Raw genomic sequence first — 18,213 nt, forward strand, 5'->3', positions numbered from 1 at the left:
AAAAAAGTACACATGTAACAGATTTTTTATAGATAAAAATTACCTGTTGCCTCTTTTACGATTATCTTAGATTGATATCAATCTATAAATGTTGATAGTGGCCAACCCAACATCAGATATTTTGGAGGCCGATATTAGTCATGTTTACAATTTACCTTCTTGAAATAAAAGAGAAAAAAGATTACTGAATGCTGTAACTTTCAAAACAGAAAACATCCTCTAGTCCAAAAGCCCATTTAATAGGACTTTAAGATACAAAAACTGCATGTTCTGAAATTCTTGGATTTCAGATGCAAGTAGCCCATTATTTACATTTTATTTCAATTAACTTTCTTTCTTTTTATAATGGTTTTAGTTAACAATAACCTTGAATCCTGAAAAAATCATTATTTCAGAAGCCAGTGTTTCCTTTCATCTTTGTGTAATGAAATAGCAGAATTTATTTTGCATGAACAGAAAATAAGTGGGTAATACTTTAATTTTCAGGTTTAATATGATAAAAGAGCTACAGTAAATGTACTGAAACTGGCAACAATTTCAGATCAAAATACGTAAATTTTGAACTAAATTATTCTTAAAGGCTTTTTTTTATTTATTTACAACAAACCACTTTTTGAAGACACTCTTAAAGTAAAATGTGTAATAATGCCAAATAATTATGACCATTTGAAACTGGTTTTCTGTAATCATCTTATCCACTAGGTGGTGCTACTAGCTCAACAGATGATTTTGATTAGTCCACCTGAAGGGACACCCAAAAATAAAAAAATCTGTCACAATTTACTCTCCCACGTTGTTCCAAATCTGTATGACTTTTTTCTGATCTTTGGGGATCTACTTGATCTCCAAAATCCCCTTTCTAAAACTTTTAACTCTAATACAGGTATGTCAACAAAATGAAACAAAATTTTGAACCTGGCTTTATTAAATGTTCAGATTTATGTTCTGGCAAATTAGTGAATATTTAATTAATATAATTATTAATATTGTTAATAATAATATTGCCTTATATTGTTATCTCGAATTCAGAACATTTTAGTCCATGCAACTGAGAGACGTTCTTAAATTTGATGTATATATACATGCATGCAAAGTTTTGCAGATTTAATCACATTTTTGGTCATTTTATGACTTAACTGACGATAGAGCTACGACGTTGTATGCTCATAGTTTCTTGTGCGCTTTATTTATGATGAATTGATATAGAGCGTGATATAGAGTTGAAAAGTGTGCACTGTGTTTGTTTTTATGTCAGTTTTACTGACATATAGCCTAACAACATCTCATCAAACCACAGTTCACTGTTGTTCTACTGAAGCTCAATTAGCACTTGTAACTTTTCCGCTCTTTTGACTTGCGCCTGGCGCTGAGGCGAAGTTGAAGTGCCCCTCTGAAAAGTCTCCTGTTTGTTGTGGTCGGAGATATGGCGGTTCTGCGTCTTAATTAACACATTTCTTGTCAAGAAAAAAGAGACACAGGCAGCATTTACACTGCAATGCACATCTTTTGAACATCTTTTTTGGCCCTCCTGTTCACATACATTTTAGACACGACTGGTATTTGATATCTGTTTAAGGTGGCCAAGCTTAGGTCAGTGGTTGCCACAGCCACCCCAAGCTCCGCCCCGACCCACAGATTATATTATAGCCACATGCTTTGGTTGAAGACACTGAAGGTCGAAGGGCAAACCAAGAAACAAAAAATGAAAGAAAAAAGCCAGATGCAATGCTACAAGATTTCAGCAAATGTATAGTACAAAAGTACAAACCTTCTGTGCAAGTAAGATTTGATTACGAATTGAAACTAAAATCTCTCCAGTGATATGACCTGGTGTTTTGTTTATATATATATATATATATATAGATATAGATATAGATATAGAGAGAGAGAGAGATAGAGAGAGAGAGAGAGAGAGAGAGAGAGAGAGAGAGAGAGAGAGAGAGAGAGATTTTATTGGAAAATACCAACTTAAAATCTGCATGTAAATAAAGTTTTCTAATGCTCACTGACATTATTCAGTCTGTAGAGAGTCAGAGAGAAAGTGACTCCTTCAGGATGAATTTTTTCTAGAGTTTTCTTCCCCAAACTAAAGTACTTCAGTGTTGACAGAACAAAACATCTCTGTTGATGTGGCCCACTGGACAAAGGTCAGATTTTAGGATCAAAAGCAAAGTTGATTAATTGTTTAGAACTGTAAACGATACATGCCATCAACATATTTAAGCCATAATCAAGCATTTTTGACAGTTTTATATTAGCAACACTGCAATACTTACTGAAAACAAAACAGACAATTACATCAGAAAGGAATAGTTCAACCAAAAATTGGGACTCTGAAGTTCATACATGATCTGTTAGCAAATAGTAAGCATATTTTGGCGTGCTGTCCTGGGGTGGGGCTCCGAGCCTGTAATATGGATATTTCCCGAAGAACTCCCCCTGTCCCTAATGTGGGATAAAAAACAGATTAGGAGTGAGGAGTGGGGGTGGAGGAGGGATGCCGGAAAACTGTCGCAGGATAGAGGTAAGTAGGCTGCATTTATATACACACGTATTGTGCTAGTTAAGATGGTTAGCTAAACGAGTTGCACCTGTGCCAAATTGGTTGATTATCTGATCGTGCTCCTCCCGAACCTTGTTAATAAAACATCATTTAAAATTTGCTCAATATTTACTCACCGTCGGATCATATAAGATATAGATGAGTTTGTTTCTGTACCAAAATATGTTTGGAGAAATTTAGCATTACATTACTTGCTCACCAACGGATACTAGTGAATGGGTGCCGTCAGAATGAGAGACCAAACAGCTGATAAATACAACACAAAAATCTCCAAGTAATCCACACAATTCCAGTCCATCAATTAGTGTCTTGTAAAATGTCTTAATCCGAAAAGCTGGGTGTTTGTAACAAATGCATCCATCATTAAGATGTTTTTAACTTCAAACCGCTACTTGCGTATAAAATACCAGTCCTCTATCCATAATATTGCTTTCTCCAGTGAAGCACACATCAAGCACCATTTACAAATGAAAACATTTCTAAACAAATATGTTGGTGGATTTTGATGTGAGACCACAGAGGATGGACTTTTTAATTGGAGGAAGGGTTATTATGGACCCATTTTGGACAGAAGTGACATTTTAAAGTTGAATTCCTTGATAATGGATTTGTTTCTTACAAACATGCAGTTTTTTGCTTCATGAGACATTAACTGATGGACTGGAGTGGTGTGGGTTACTTGTGGATTATTGTGATGTTTTTATCAGTTGTTTGGACTCTCATTCTGACGGCACCCATTCACTGCAGAGGATCCATTGCTGAGCAAGTGATGTAATGCTAAATTTCTCCAAATCTGTTCTGATGAAGAAACAAACTCATCTGCATCTAGTATGACCTGAAGCTGAGTAAATTCTCAACAAATGTTCATTTTTTTGGGTCAACTTTTGCTTTAAACTCAAAGCCAATATCACATTTTCAGAGATCATGTACCATGTCAGAAAATACGTTCAGGTCTCACTGTGGGGTCTGTATCTGAGAAAGCCATTAGCACCAAGAAGTGAAATTACACCCTTCCCCTCGTCCTGCTGTCAGTGATGAATTTTTATGGCCAAGTGTTTGTTCATCACCACAGACATATGCAGAGGTAATGGCCTAGATCACTGCAAATGTTTACTTGATTTTCAACTGTTTGTTGGTTTTTTCAGAAGTCACAGAGTGGTAATCAGACAATTACTTGTGAATTGAACTAATTTAATGATCATGGGGCTTTCCTAGAACATCATGTCACCTAGTTAATATTCATGAGCCACAGTACTGCAGTATTATCATCCTGTGAAGATACACATGAGTTGTGTGGGCCTGTAAACATACCATGCCAATTTAGTAATATTATATTATAAAGAAAATATACTTACTCACAAAAAGGGGATCAGCTACTCCCAAGTTGCTACATTTATAAAAGAATCCACAATTAGAAGCTAACAAATGGTCACAGGCAGTAACATGTGCATAATACATGAGACAGCAAAAAGTTCTCCTTTCCTTTAATGTGGTGAATTTGTAGAGGATAAGACTGCAGAAACAAACTCCCCCTCATCAAGCACTGCTTTGTGTTGCAACTCCGCTGTAAAAAACACTAAAGGATCAGTTAATATCTTAATCGGATGGCCACTACTCAAATAAACTTCAAAATGCTGGATTGCCAAAACCAAGCTCAACGCTTCCTTCTCAATTACAGAGTAGTCTTTCTTTAATGGTAATTAAACTTCTTAGAGAAGAAACTGGATGTTCAATGCCTCTTTCATACTGCAAAAGAACGGCCCCAACACAGGTATCACTTGCATCGACTGCCAGTTTAGGAAAGGGAAAGGAAAAGTAGGGAAGGGACATGACGTGTGGCAAAGTATGGTGTCCCATACTCAAAATTTCCTCCCATACTCATTTCACCCATCCGAGTGCACACACACAGCAGGAATAGTAAACAAACACCCAGTGTTTTTTTTTTTTTTTTTTTTGCTTCGGTGCCCAGGGAGCAGTTGGGGGTGCAGTGCCTTGCTCAAGGGTCTCACCTCAGTTGTGGTTTTGAGGGTGGAAGAGAGCACTGTGAATTCACTCCCCCCACCTACAGTCCCTGCCAGCACCGAGACTCAAACCCGAGACCTCTGGGTTACAAGTCCAACTCTAACCATTAGGTCACGACTGTCCCTTAATTAGACCACAACTGCCCCCCTAATAAGGCTACGACTGCGCCCTATTAGGCTAAGACTGCCTCCTAACAGAGTCTCAAAATTAGGGGCTGCCAAAACCGGAGCATTCATCAACAGAGCCTTTGCATTATCATATGCCTGCTGACAACTGCTTGAGCCAAATGACTACTCCAGTCAGAACTGAACACCACAATATCATCCAGATATGCTTCACAATTATGTCTATTGAATTTAATTAATATTTTTATTAATTAAGAATATATTAGAGATATATATTTATTAAGTACTGTTTTTATGAGTTATGTTATCTTTATTGAGTTGAAATTGATTAAATTGAGAATGTCAGTCAGTAAAAGTCAGGAATCTGTACAAATGATATATGTGGGGGAAAAAAAAAAAACTTGGAGCATTAAAAAAAATTACATAATACTTCAATTGTTGCTTAATATCCAAAGATTGTTCAAAATAGAATTAAGATAAAAGTCAATTTCCTTAATCATAATCTCTAAGAACTAAGAAGATCAATTATCAATATGTTAGTATGGGCTATGCAAAAGATTTAGTTTGTCTGCAAAACATTCTAAATTAATTACCATCCTAATTTGTTAGGAGTGTTTCTAAATGAGATTTCCAAATTTCCTGCAAAAATTCTGTAAGAGGAAAGAAGTGACTGTAAAGCTATTTATAATATTACAAAAGTTTTCTATTTCAAATAAATGTTGTTCTTTTGAACATTCATAAAAGAATACTGAAAAAATGTATCAGTTTCCACAAAAAAAATCTGCAACACAAAAACAGAGCTAAACGTAAATGGTGATCTTACAAGGGTAAATAAGGAACTGGTTGTTTCAATAAGTACAGCATTTTCTTAACTCTTTAAAAACTGTCTGTAAAGAGTAATATTGTACTGTATACTGTACCAGGCAGAGCAAGCTCACTGTTCGCGATGCACCAAATATTCAAAGAAAATTCCAAATATTGAATTGAGGGTGGGGGTTTAAATAAATGTATCTCTGAAGGGAACTGACTATTTTCCGAAAAGTTTAGATGCCATTTTCTTTTCATTTTATGTCTGTTTAATGCATATTAAAGGGTTAGTTCTCCCAAAAATGAAAATTTTGTCATTAATTACTCACCCTCATGTCGTTTCAAAACAGGGTTGCAAAAAGGTGGAACATTTCCAGTAAATTTAGGAAATATTCCAGAACTTTTTGAAACTTTCCAGGATTTTTTGGTATATTCCATGGATTTTTGGAAAGTTTCTGGAAGATTTCCACCCATTTGCAATCCTATTCCAAACCCATAAGACCTTCATTTATCTTCGGAACACAAATGAAGATTTTATTATTTTTTTTTAAATCCTGCCCTTCCACCCTCAGCATCTTGTGACTGATGCAGTGGCTAATATAATCTGTGGGTTGGTGTTTGGTCACAGGTTTGAGTATGATGACCATAATTTTCATCTGATGCAGGAGAAAACACCCCCAAATGATAATTATTGTGCATCATTGTGTTAAATGAGATAAACATCAAATAGACATGACAAAAAGTTATTTGTTTTATTTTTTATATGTTGGGTGAACTATCGCTTTAATTATTATTATTATTTTTTGCACAGTATTTCTGCTGTGGATTCAATAGGTAATATTTGCATTGGAACAAAACAGACATGTTTCTAAAATGTAACACATTAAAGTTCTTTTATATATTGAGCTGTTGCATTAAACCATTGACTTCCATAGTAGTAGAAAAAAAATACAATGGAAGTCAATGGTCCTCATCAACTGTTCGGATACTAACATTTTTCAAAATATCTTCTTTCGTGTTCAACAGAAGAAAGAAAGAAACTCTTACAGATTTGGAACAAGTGGAGGGTGAGTAAATGATAACAGAATTTTCATTCTGGAAGTGAACTTATCCTTTAACGTCTTTTATCATTTCCAGCGGGTAAAAGTGACTTTTGCCACCGGTGTTCTGACATATAATGTTATCTGTTCTGACAAATAATGATACCTATCAGATTATGCTACCAACACTGTATTTATCCTACTAGGACAGCAAAAGTGTACAGAACCTTCAGTCTGATGTTGCAATCTTATTTCTGAAGTTTTTTTCTTTCTTTCTTTTGCTAGTTTGAAACAAATGTGAGGGATACATTTTGCCAGTTATGAAGGCTGGAGTAATGATGCTGAAAATTCAGCTTTGCATCAAATATATAAATAACATTTTAAAGTATAAAAATTGATTAAAATAAATTGTAATAATATGCACTATTACTAACCATGTGCATCGGTTTATGGTCACAAACTACTCATGCTGTGATCACTAAGCACCATGTCACAAAGCATATGTCATCTCAGACTGGTTCCACTATGGGTTTACTGTATTCCAATAACCATAATCAATCAGTTCAATAGAGCACAAATGAGGTGGAAAAGCAGATTTGTGGCATGAATGTGGCATGAATGTGGCATGAATGTGCAGCCGACAGCAGAATCTACGTAACGTCAAAAATGAAATTTTACTGAAAATGTACTCACCCTCAGGCAATCCAAAACGTAGATGAGTTTGTTTCTTTAGTATAAATGTTTTTGAGGTATATATTTTAAGAAATTTTGTATTAAGAAATTAGTATTAAGAAATGTTGCATGTGTGATGCTGTCTTTGAGTTGAAACTAAGACCATCAATCATAAGAGTCCAGATTCTGCAAAACTGTGTTCAAATAATATTTATTAGTAGCTTTAAAAAAAAACTAGAGCTTTAAAAAAAAAATGCCAGTAACACCTTTGCTTAATAACAAAAGCTCACTCAAACTGCAATTAATTAAGATGCCACAAAAATAAATTTTCTTTATCACAATCTATGAGAACTTCTGAGTTATATCACCTCAAAGCCCTGGAAGTTCAAGTTCTCTTCAAGTTCTTAAATTGTCCTGGTGCTAACAAACTGCAGACTGATTTGTCTCTAAGGGCTATGCTTGAAAAAATTATTGACTGCTACACAATTTGATAATTCTTTGACAAATTTTGTCATGAAAGTCTCTAGATAATGCACAACAAATCTGAGAAATGTTAAGAAAAGACATTTTTTGAAAGAAGTTAATACTTTTTTCAGCAAGGACACAATACATTAATAAAAAATGAGAGTAAAATCATGCATAATGGTACAAATGATTACTATTACAAATAAATGCTGAACTTTCTATTTATCAAAAAATTCTGAAAAAAAAAAAAAAAAAAACAGTTGTTACATCCTATGCACATCTAGGGGACCCAACAATATTAAGGATTAAAAAGAGCACTCGTCTGAGCCCTACCACAAACAAGAAAATCAAGATGTATTAAAAAAAAAAAAAAATAATAACAACTTAAATGGGTGGGATTGGTTTGATTGTGGGTGGGGGAGAGAGGAGGGAAAAAGACACAGGGAAAAACAACAACAGCAACATACCACAGTTTCAAGACCCCAAACTTTCGAACAGTATTGTAGAGTCGGGCAGGCTTGAGTACTGATTTCCAAGATTAATGTCTCCACATTTTCATGCCCAGACAGTATATGAGCAGAAAAATAATCTTAAGATCAAAATCTGATCAATTTCTAATCAAAATCCCATTACAGCCCTTCAGTAATTAATGTTTGTGAGCCATAGCTGTGGGTTCCTGTGGGAGAAGAACCATATAATGAACACTGGTGTTTGAACATGATTCAGGAGCAGAGAGAAAATTTGAGTGATTAAAATCTACACTTTCGAGGCACAGCATGTATCTGGAAGGGTCCAGGACCAGACGAGACACCTATAGTTCCTTTCAGACTCAACGTTTGTCCCTCAAGAGGCTGGAAGGTGAAACACTGCATCAGAGACGTGAAGAAGAGGAAGAGCTCCATACGAGCGAGCTGCTCACCTGGACACATCCTCTTACCTGGAAATCAGGGTCTGCATCAGTAAACTCAGAGTAAACTCACCGTACTACAACTGTATGGACTTGACCTACCTATTGAAAAAGGGATGAAACTGTCTTTCTTCAAAAATTTGCCATTTTCATCCAGAAAGTGAGCAGGATTGAATTCATACGGAGTGCTGTACTCATTCTTATCCTGTAGGATTGACTTCAGCAACGGCAGCACCATCACACCCTGTAATAACCAAACAGAAATTATAGATCAATTCATATTCTTAAGTTGCACATAACTGACCTTGTTTATCAACACAAATGCTGTATGGTACATTACGCAAAAATAAAATGACCTTCGAGATGAGACGTCCTCCTACTGTCGTGTCCTTGTTGGCCATTCTGGGAGGTGTAAAGGTAATAATGTTGGCGAACCTCTGAATTTCATGGATCACTGCATAGGTGTACGGCAGATTTGTCCGGTCATCCATCAGTGGTTGGCGTGTCTGTCCAATCACCTGATCAATCTCAGACTGGACTTTCTCTGACAGAAAATATCCAACAAAGAACATGCTGACAGCAGTTTTTGAGGACAGCCAACAGAAGTCACATGTTTGATTGACTGACATTCCCACCTTGTACTTCTGGGTACTTGACCATGAAGAGTAAAGCCCATCTGAGTGTGTTAGAGGTTGTTTCAGTTCCTGCTCCAAACAGATCCACCACACAATATATCAGGTTTTCCTCAGTGAACTCTGCCTCACTGTCCTTACACTGGAATGTTGGAACACACACAGAAAAAATGTTTTTTGCAAAAAACATTTTCAGAATATTTTAAAATATACATTGACAGCCCTATTATATATATATATATATATATATATATACAGTACAGGTCAAAAGTTTGGAAAAAGTTTTTGAAAGAAGTTTCTTCTGCTCATCAAGCCTGCATTTATTTGATCAAAAATACAGAAAAAAAAAAAACATTAACATTGTGAAATATTATTACAACTTAAAATAATAGGTTTTCTATTTGAATATACTTTAAAAAAATAATTTATTCCTGTGATGCAAAGCTGAATTTTCAGCATCATTACTCCAGCCTTCAGTGTCACATGTATCATCCAGTCTATCACATGATCATTTAGAAATCATTCTAATATTCTGATTTATTATGAGTGTTGGAAACAGTTCTGCTGTCTAATATATTTGATGAATAAAAGGTTAAAAAGAACTGCATTTATTCAAAATAAAAAAAATATTCTAATAATATATAATATTCTAATAATATATTTTCTTTACTATCACTTTTTATCAATTTAACACATCCTTGCTGAATAAAAGTATTGATTTTATTTAAAAAAAAGAAAGAAAAAAAAAATTACTGACCCCAAATTACTGACCAGTAGTGGATATTGTTATTGCAAAATATTTATGTTTTAAAAACATAGCTTCTTTTTTTTTTTTTTTTTTTACTTTTTATTCATCAAAGTATCCTAAAAAAGTATCACATGTTCTGAAAAAATATTAAGCAGCAGAACTGTTTCCAACTTTGATAATGAATCATCATATTAGAATGATTTCTAAAGGATCATGTGATAATGATCCTAAAAATTCAGCTTTGCATCACAGAAATAAATGATAATTTAAAGTATAATAAATTTAAAAACAATTATTTTAAATTGTAATAATATATCACAATATTACATTTTTTTCTGTATTTTTGATCAAATAAATGCAGGCTTGATGAGCAGAAGGAACTTCTTTCAACAACATTAAAAATAGTAATGTTTCCAAACTTTAGACCTGTACTGTATATATATTATATATTTAATAGAGCTGTCAATGTTAACATGTTGTATGCAATTAATTCAAAATCCTTAATGCATCAAAAAAAAATGTAAGCAAATAAAGTACTGAAGCATGTGAAATTGAGCAATTAATTTAAGTCACACAGATAACACTGAGCATCAACAATGGTGCAAGCACCTGTAACCCTGGTAGGCAAAAATTATATTCTTACTCTTTAATAACCCAATTTCGCTTCTCTGTTTCTGATCAGATAATTTTAACCTGATGAACTCTGCGAAAGATTTCAGTCAAATGATCCAGAAAGTAAATGCATTCAAACAATCCGTCCAAAACAGTGCTAACGTAAAGAAAACCAGGCTGATTACATCAGAGATGGCAAAGAGAATAGAGACTCACATTGCGTTTTCAGTGAATTATTTATTCCAGTGTGTGTTTCGCTTTAAAACACAAGCGGTGTCATATCCCTCATGCATCGGGGTGTGTTTTTAAATACTGACTGAACGTAACATCAAAACATTCCACTGCACACTGTACGGCCAGATTATATGCAAACTACACTTCCTGGAGGGATAAACCAAACCAGTGTCTCGCTAGTAAAGGTTTGATGGATGAGGATTATAATTAAGGAAAAGATGATTGCAGTGACATACAGGAGTCGTCCATTAGGCACAAATGAGTCCATTATTATTGATGTACAAACAAACCATATATGTATGCTCTCAAAACACTGATCACACAATGTATTTATGTACAGAAAACATAAAATGACATAAAATCTCGTTATTACGACATAATTGAGTGGAAAAAAATAATATGGGTGTGGCAGCAATGTGTCATTGTAATTTCACTATGGACAGATGTCAAATTTGGAACTGGCAACAAGTGGTCAAGGTTTGGATAGTTATCATGGTCCACTAAGGCCCTGCATGTGGATGCTGTAACTACACCATTATGGGGCAAAAAAAAAAAAAACTCTGTAGGGCAGACATGAATATTAACAAAGGAGGTGCTAACATGTCCTGACTACCAATAAAGCCCTTTTAAAAAATATATACTGTAAGTACACAAGGGCACCTTAAGACAACAAGGTACCTTCTCAATCTCATCCAGATAACAGTCGATGTAGTCTCTGGGGTTGGATGGGTCTCTCTCCTCCTTGTGTTTTCTGATTTCCTCCTGCAGAAAGGGCTGAAGTTCAGACATGCTGGCGAATGCCGTCTGATGTTTTCCTGGCAGCATCGACATGAGGGTGGGAAAGTGATTATATAACTGTAAAGAGACAAATAAAGCACAAACATATGTTCAAACAATGCAATACTTTTAATAACCACGGTTACATGAATGAAACTGATGTTTTAGCAAAGCACCAGTCAATACAGATAAACTTTATTTCAGTTTCACTAGTTCATATTGACATTTTATTATTTTGATTTTACTTTTCTTGTCTGTTTGTCTTGTGTATAACATTGTGATAAGAGGCTGATCTCGTACCCGACCCCAATTTGAGATGGGAAGTTGAAAAATGTCATCTAAATACTCCTGCATTAGATGAAATTTATGGTCATCATACTCAAACCTGTGACCAAACACCAACCCACAGATTATATTAGCCACTGCACCGGTCACAAGATGCTGAGGGTTGAAGGGCAAACCTAGAAACAAAACAATGAAAGAGAAGAGCAATGTTATGAGATTTAAGAACAGAAAACATGAAAAACAATCAAACATCTCTTATAAGCCACCATTTAGAGGTATCCAAACGTATGATAACACAATAACAATACCTCTGTTCACATGCTGAATGTTACACATTTGCTCAAGGATTTATTCTAGATATGTAAATTAGTGAATCTGAAATATTTATAATTAAATTTATATTTTTGGTTTTATCTATTACTATTATTAAACGATTCATTTGTATTTATTATTAGTAAATTATTGTTTATTTATAATATTTAAAGGGGTCATGACCAAGCGGCAACCTTCCGGTCTCTCTCTTGAAACCAACACGGAATTGACTTAGACTGCAATTGATCGACTGGCCACTAGAGACTGGCTCCAAAAGGGACTCAGTCCCATAGACCCCTCACGTTAAAAAGCCCAACTTTACAGCAGAAAAAAAAAAAAATGTGTACAGCCTGGTAAACCTTTTGCCCTTCATGACAACTGTGAGGTGGGTGATTTTTTTTTATAACTTTATAATTGCTGCTGCTGTCACCAACGTCGAGCTAGGTGGGCGTGGTTTCAGCAACCAGCTCCACCCACATACCACCGCTTTGCCCATTTTTGATTATCCAGGAGTGACGCATGGTGATGCGCTGCCAAAATGGGAGTGACAGGCTCCGCCCACTTTGGGCTTCAAAAATGCTCTTCAGAAACCTACGATGATGTCACGGACACTATGTCCATGTTTTTATAGAGTCTATGGTCATGACATAAGAGTTTCATAGCTAAAAATATGTCCTTCTACTTATAAACAAAGCATTTATTTTGTATTTATTTAGTTTTTATGCTCACTTTGATGTATCAAAGTGATGGAAATGACAAAATTTAAAAATAAATAAATCTGTTAATTCGCAGAAAAGTTTTTAACGTTCGCTTGAGGTGCTTTTTTTTTGACTTGTGTGAAAACGGTAAATCCGAATAATGAGATGGAAATTTAGTGGGAGTTTTTTCAGGAAGTGACGATTTTGTTCTCTTTCAGTGGAAAAGGTGCTTATTCGCAAATGTTTTATGCGATATTCCAATTTTGCACATAAGTTCAATTTGCAACTTTGGATGGAAACCCAGCTTGTGACATCACAGGGGCAAATACATTTGCATATGCTCCAGAGCAAGATATAGATGAATAGTTCTCTTTCAAGAGGGCCTCTCAACATTGCAGACAGCGTAAGTTTTCTTATAATTTTAAAGTGTTGTGTCTCGCCGCTTTATATCTTGCCATTGCTGCGCACATACAGCAGATCAGACCCGCCCTTCCTCTCAGAGCTGCGGGTTTCCACTAGGTCCGCTAGTTATAAAAAAAATAAAATTAAAAAAAATAAAAAAAATATATATATATATATATATATATATATATATATATATATATATATATATATATGTATATATATATAAAATTCATATTTTCTGTACTTTTTTTAACAAAAGAATGACATCAAATCTTGTTTGTGATAGGAAAAAATGGTGTTTGGCACTAAAATGTTGCTCTCTGACCTCGTTCAGTCTGTATAGAGTCACAGAGAAAGCGACACTCCTGCAGGATGGAATTTTCTAGAGTTTTCTTCCCCACACCAAAGTATTTGAGTGTTGCCAGAGCAAAACGCCTCTGCTGACGCCACATGTGTCCACTGGAGAAGATCAGACCTACATACACAGAATGAAGCAGATAAAGGGCAGATTTTAGGATTAAAATGACGTGTAATTGTTTAAAGGGACACTCAACCCCAAAATGAAAAGGTTGTCATTAATCACTTGTTCCGAAGACGAACGAAGCTTTTACAGGTTTGGAATGACATGGGGGTAAGTGATTAATGACAAAATGTTCATTTTGGGGTGGAGTATCCCTTTAAAATATTTGAATATGTTAGGTGCAATATAGCTTTTTCTGCACCTGTACCTTTTCCTTTACTAAGCTTGCCAACTATAGGGAAGTACGGCCGGTCTGTGAAGACGTCCGCCTGCTCCACAAACGCCTCTTTGAAACTCTCGTATCCAGTGAGCAGGATGCACGGTTTGTTTCCCAGATACAGTGTGCTCACATCTCCATACCTCTCAGCAATCTAAACCAGATCCGTGCACATTATACATTCACATAGAATCATTTGACATATTTGTATTTTACATCCAGGGTGTGAATTACCCTCTGAAAGGAGCCCAGTGGATCACTAAAGCCTATATTCAGTACATTTCCCATCAAAGGCAGAGGGAAGGGTCCTGGCGGCATGATGTTTGTAAGAACATCTCGCAGGTGTTTCACCAGCAGAAGCACACACAGAAATATCAGGATACCCTGAACATCCATCCACTGACCCATCAGCTGTGACAGCACTGACGCCATGCTTACTGAGACAAGACACAGTTTTACACAAGTATATTTAACTTAAAAAGATAATTATAATGTTACAAAATATTTCTATTTCAAATAACTGTGGGGGAAAAAACAAAAATATTAAGCAGCACAACTGTCTTCAACAATGATAATAATAAGAAGTGTTTCTTAAGCAGTAAATCAGCATATTAGAATGATTTCTGAAGGATCATGTGACACTGAAGACTGGAGTAATGATGCTGAAAATTCAGCTTTGCATCATGGGAATAAATTACATTTTACATCATATTCAAATTCAAATTCAAATCAATTATTTAAATTGTAATAATATTTCACAATCACTGTTGTTATTGTATTTTTGATCAAATAAATGCAGCCTTGGTGAGCCAAATAAACTTCTTTCAAAAACATAAAACAAATCTTGCAGACCCAAACTTTTGCACTGTAAAGTATTTGTATAAACTTGTATTTTATTTTATTGCTTTTATTATTGTGTTACTTTATAATATACATATTAGAGAAGAATTGAGTCATGGTCTGAAGAAGTTTTGAGAGTAGTGATTGATACTGTAATGTCATAATATTCATAAAATAAGGTAAAAATCAAATGTAATGTGTAAAGAATCAATCTTGAATTATTTGCAAAGCAGAAATGCTGCCATTTTCAAAACTCAACACTTTATACAAAAAGTTTACATTTCTTCGTATTACTACAGTACATAACAACTAACAATGGAAAAAATATTTGAAAGTATTTCTTAATCTTATATTTTTTAAATTAAAAGTTTTATCTGTTAATATTATTTAATGCACCTGAGCAACACAAACTAACAATGAACAGTTGTATTTGCATTAACTAACGTCAACAAACATTAAGAAATATTGCAACTAATACATTTCTCATAGTTAGTAAATGCATTAGCTAAAATTAACTAATGTGACTACATTGTAAAGTTATACCAGTATATCTGTGGGACTTGTTGTGTCTCATCTGAAGAAACAGTGAGTTTCTGGTTAATATTCCTGAACTTTCAAACGCTGCCTGCAGAACTAGGACACGGAGTATGAAACATGTCAGAGAGAAAATAATGCTAATTATCATACAGGTCCCATCGAGGAACTCAGATCTGATAAATCAATTCACACAAGCCATTATATTTCACTCTTGACCTTGCAAACACAACTGTTTTCAGTTATGAATTTTTATGATATACTTCTGTTGCACCTGATATATATGATGTGGCAATTAAGGCCTAGTTTCCTACAGAAGTTTACTATATTATTCTTTTATTTTTAGCAGTTGTTCGAGAAAAACTCCCTTTTAATATCCTTCAGCCTGATGTAAAAAATACATTTGAACTGCTATATAAAGCCAAATTATAAGTACAAGCAGGATGTATGTTGGGTCAGAAACACAGCCATCTTAAATGTTAATATAGGCTAATTACGATCGCTTTCCCACTTGCCTAAGTGCGTGATCCTATTTAAGGCTTATGGAATAGTGGTAACATTTCATCATTGTGCTGAAACATACTTCGTTAATCTTAATAAGTGAGTGGAGATAATTGTCTGTTTTTAATGTCACAACAAACCGTAGCAGATCAGATTCAAACACACACACACATGCATGCATTAAATGACCTACCAATCTAACATTCCCCTCATTTCATGTATTCATGGCCTAAACCATATAAACTAATTTATTATGTATTTCTTTATATGTTTTCACTGGTTGCCCAAGAAGAAGAAAAAATAAGAGCACTTTTAAATAGGGTCTTTTATAAGCCCTCACTTTGAAATTAAATGGCCTAATTTTTTTTTTTTTTCATCTGTCATAATAAAGAAAGAAAACAAATATTTTAGGAATCTGTCAAACGCTTTTTTAAAGCTTAAAATTGTATTGTCTTTTATTGGGCAGATAACAGACTGAAACAACTAAATAGTCTTTATTCACATAAAAACAAACAAACAAAAATATTGTATTTTTATTTTGTATGGCCTCCTTTGGCCTTGATAACAGCTTGCATTGTTTTTATGTACTTTTTCCCAGTCTCTGTTGTTATTGACTTCCAAATAGTGTCTAGTTTTTACGAAATACTTGCTTTTGATTAAACTTTTGTGTGATTTATCTTTGAAACCATTAAATTCCAACAATAATTATATATACTGTGACTAAAGAGCTTACAAATACTGGTGGATAAGCCTTTACAGAAACATAAGATGTTTTTGGTAATCATCAATACAGTTAGTTTAGCGCAGCTGCGGCTAAAACCTTACATACTAATCTAGCATCTTATTAAATAACTGTCAACCATTGTTTGCAACACACTTCTTCTCATAAGACATATTTTTTAGAGTGTTTGCTCATCAATACGCCGATAAGACATTTCCTATCAGATGTAGGAATGTTTAGAAGATGTCTCTAAGATGTTTATGATTTAGAATGTATGTAAAACTGACATCTTAAAGATGTCTATCAGATGTTACTACAAGACACATACAACAAGACTCAGGTCAAAACATGCATAAAAACTACTTTTACAAACAATGGAAATGTTTTATTTAATGTAATATATTAAAGGCGATTAACATCATCAAATGCCATTAAATATGAAGTGTGTATAATACATGCTCTTGTTTCGTTTGTAATATGTGTAATATGTGTTCAAAATGTTGTTTTGTTTGTTTTAAGGATAGCTATAAACAGGCCAATGAGAGACTATTAACTACTACTCTTCCTTCAATTACACAAATCTCTCAATACATTAAAAAATGTCTATACATTTCTAAAACTGATCCGAGATCAGGTAAAGCCATAGACGCTTATTCAATGGTTCGCCGCTGGGGAGAGATCTCAGTCATTCACGGGTTCAGAGATCAGCCCCCAACTGGAAACATTTCGAAACAACTGTGACGTAACGATGCCTCTGAAATGTAACTTTGCCGGTTTGAGACGCGCTCCGTACCACGAATTATTCGCAAAGATTTCAAAGCGTCGCAAAGCAGTGATTTGGAGAAGGAGGGGGCCTTTGGAGTAAAAAAGTTTGAGAACAACTGTTTTATAATATTACAATTTATTTTATGAACTGCTATTTCTATCACATTCTCATGCAAATCCTTAAAAAAAAAATAAAAACGGATTGGAAACTCTTTTCTAGTAGCGTTTTCTTTCATTTCCAATGGGTAAAAGTGACTTTTGCAACCGGCACAAAAAAAAATAATGAATAAATTAATAAATAACAGAAAAAGACAAATCGCTAACAGCCTGTTCACGTTAAAGAAAGTAAAAGACAGCAAAAATACAAGAAAGTAAGTTGGTCTTTCCCCTCTCCTGAGTTCACTGCACAAACACAACTAGGCTACGACAGAAGCCGCATCATTAATGCATAGATGTCTGAGGATATCTGTACTTACGAGAACGCTGTTTTTAGATCATAAAATGAACTGTCGTGGAAATATAAATGTATGGCTGCTCACATAAAAACTGCAGGAATCCAGTGTTATGAAACAGAAATGTTGTGATGACGTCACGGCGCGTTCCCTTACGTCCCACCCATTGTTAACGTCAGTGCACACAAACTCAGAATGAAATGTATATATAAACATTAGTAAAAATTATAATGTATTTTATCAGAAGTAACAATATATAATATATAATGTTGAAAATGACCCTTTTTTAAAAACAATCACTTAATGAGAAAATGAATGTCAATAATTTGTTTTAGATAAATTTGTCAATGTCACACATT

General features: G+C 34.5%; 1 protein-coding gene across 3 annotated transcripts; it reads right to left on the reverse strand.

Moving 5' to 3' along the window:
- Nucleotides 1-8,124: 8,124 nt before the first annotated feature.
- On the reverse strand, nucleotides 8,125-18,063 carry LOC109072761 (cytochrome P450 2J4-like). Of its 3 annotated transcripts, none has more exons than XM_042713680.1 (10): nucleotides 17,879-18,063; nucleotides 14,276-14,474; nucleotides 14,033-14,195; nucleotides 13,630-13,779; nucleotides 11,905-12,065; nucleotides 11,506-11,682; nucleotides 9,237-9,375; nucleotides 8,958-9,145; nucleotides 8,704-8,845; nucleotides 8,125-8,631 (listed from the first exon to the last, which is right to left on the reverse strand). In XM_042713680.1, exons 2-10 carry the CDS (start codon nucleotides 14,471-14,473, stop codon nucleotides 8,444-8,446), a joined length of 1,506 nt encoding a protein of 501 aa, XP_042569614.1. In that variant the 5' UTR covers nucleotide 14,474; nucleotides 17,879-18,063; the 3' UTR covers nucleotides 8,125-8,443. The 3 variants fall into 3 exon arrangements, with proteins under 3 accessions (XP_042569614.1, XP_042569611.1, XP_042569613.1); XM_042713677.1 differs by having other exon boundaries at nucleotides 14,276-14,478; nucleotides 17,879-18,062; XM_042713679.1 differs by having other exon boundaries at nucleotides 14,276-14,478; nucleotides 17,942-18,031.
- Between the last annotated feature and the right edge of the window lie 150 nt (nucleotides 18,064-18,213).

The sequence above is a fragment of the Cyprinus carpio genome, chromosome A23 (genome assembly GCF_018340385.1).
Source record: "Cyprinus carpio isolate SPL01 chromosome A23, ASM1834038v1, whole genome shotgun sequence".
NCBI lineage: Eukaryota > Metazoa > Chordata > Actinopteri > Cypriniformes > Cyprinidae > Cyprinus > Cyprinus carpio.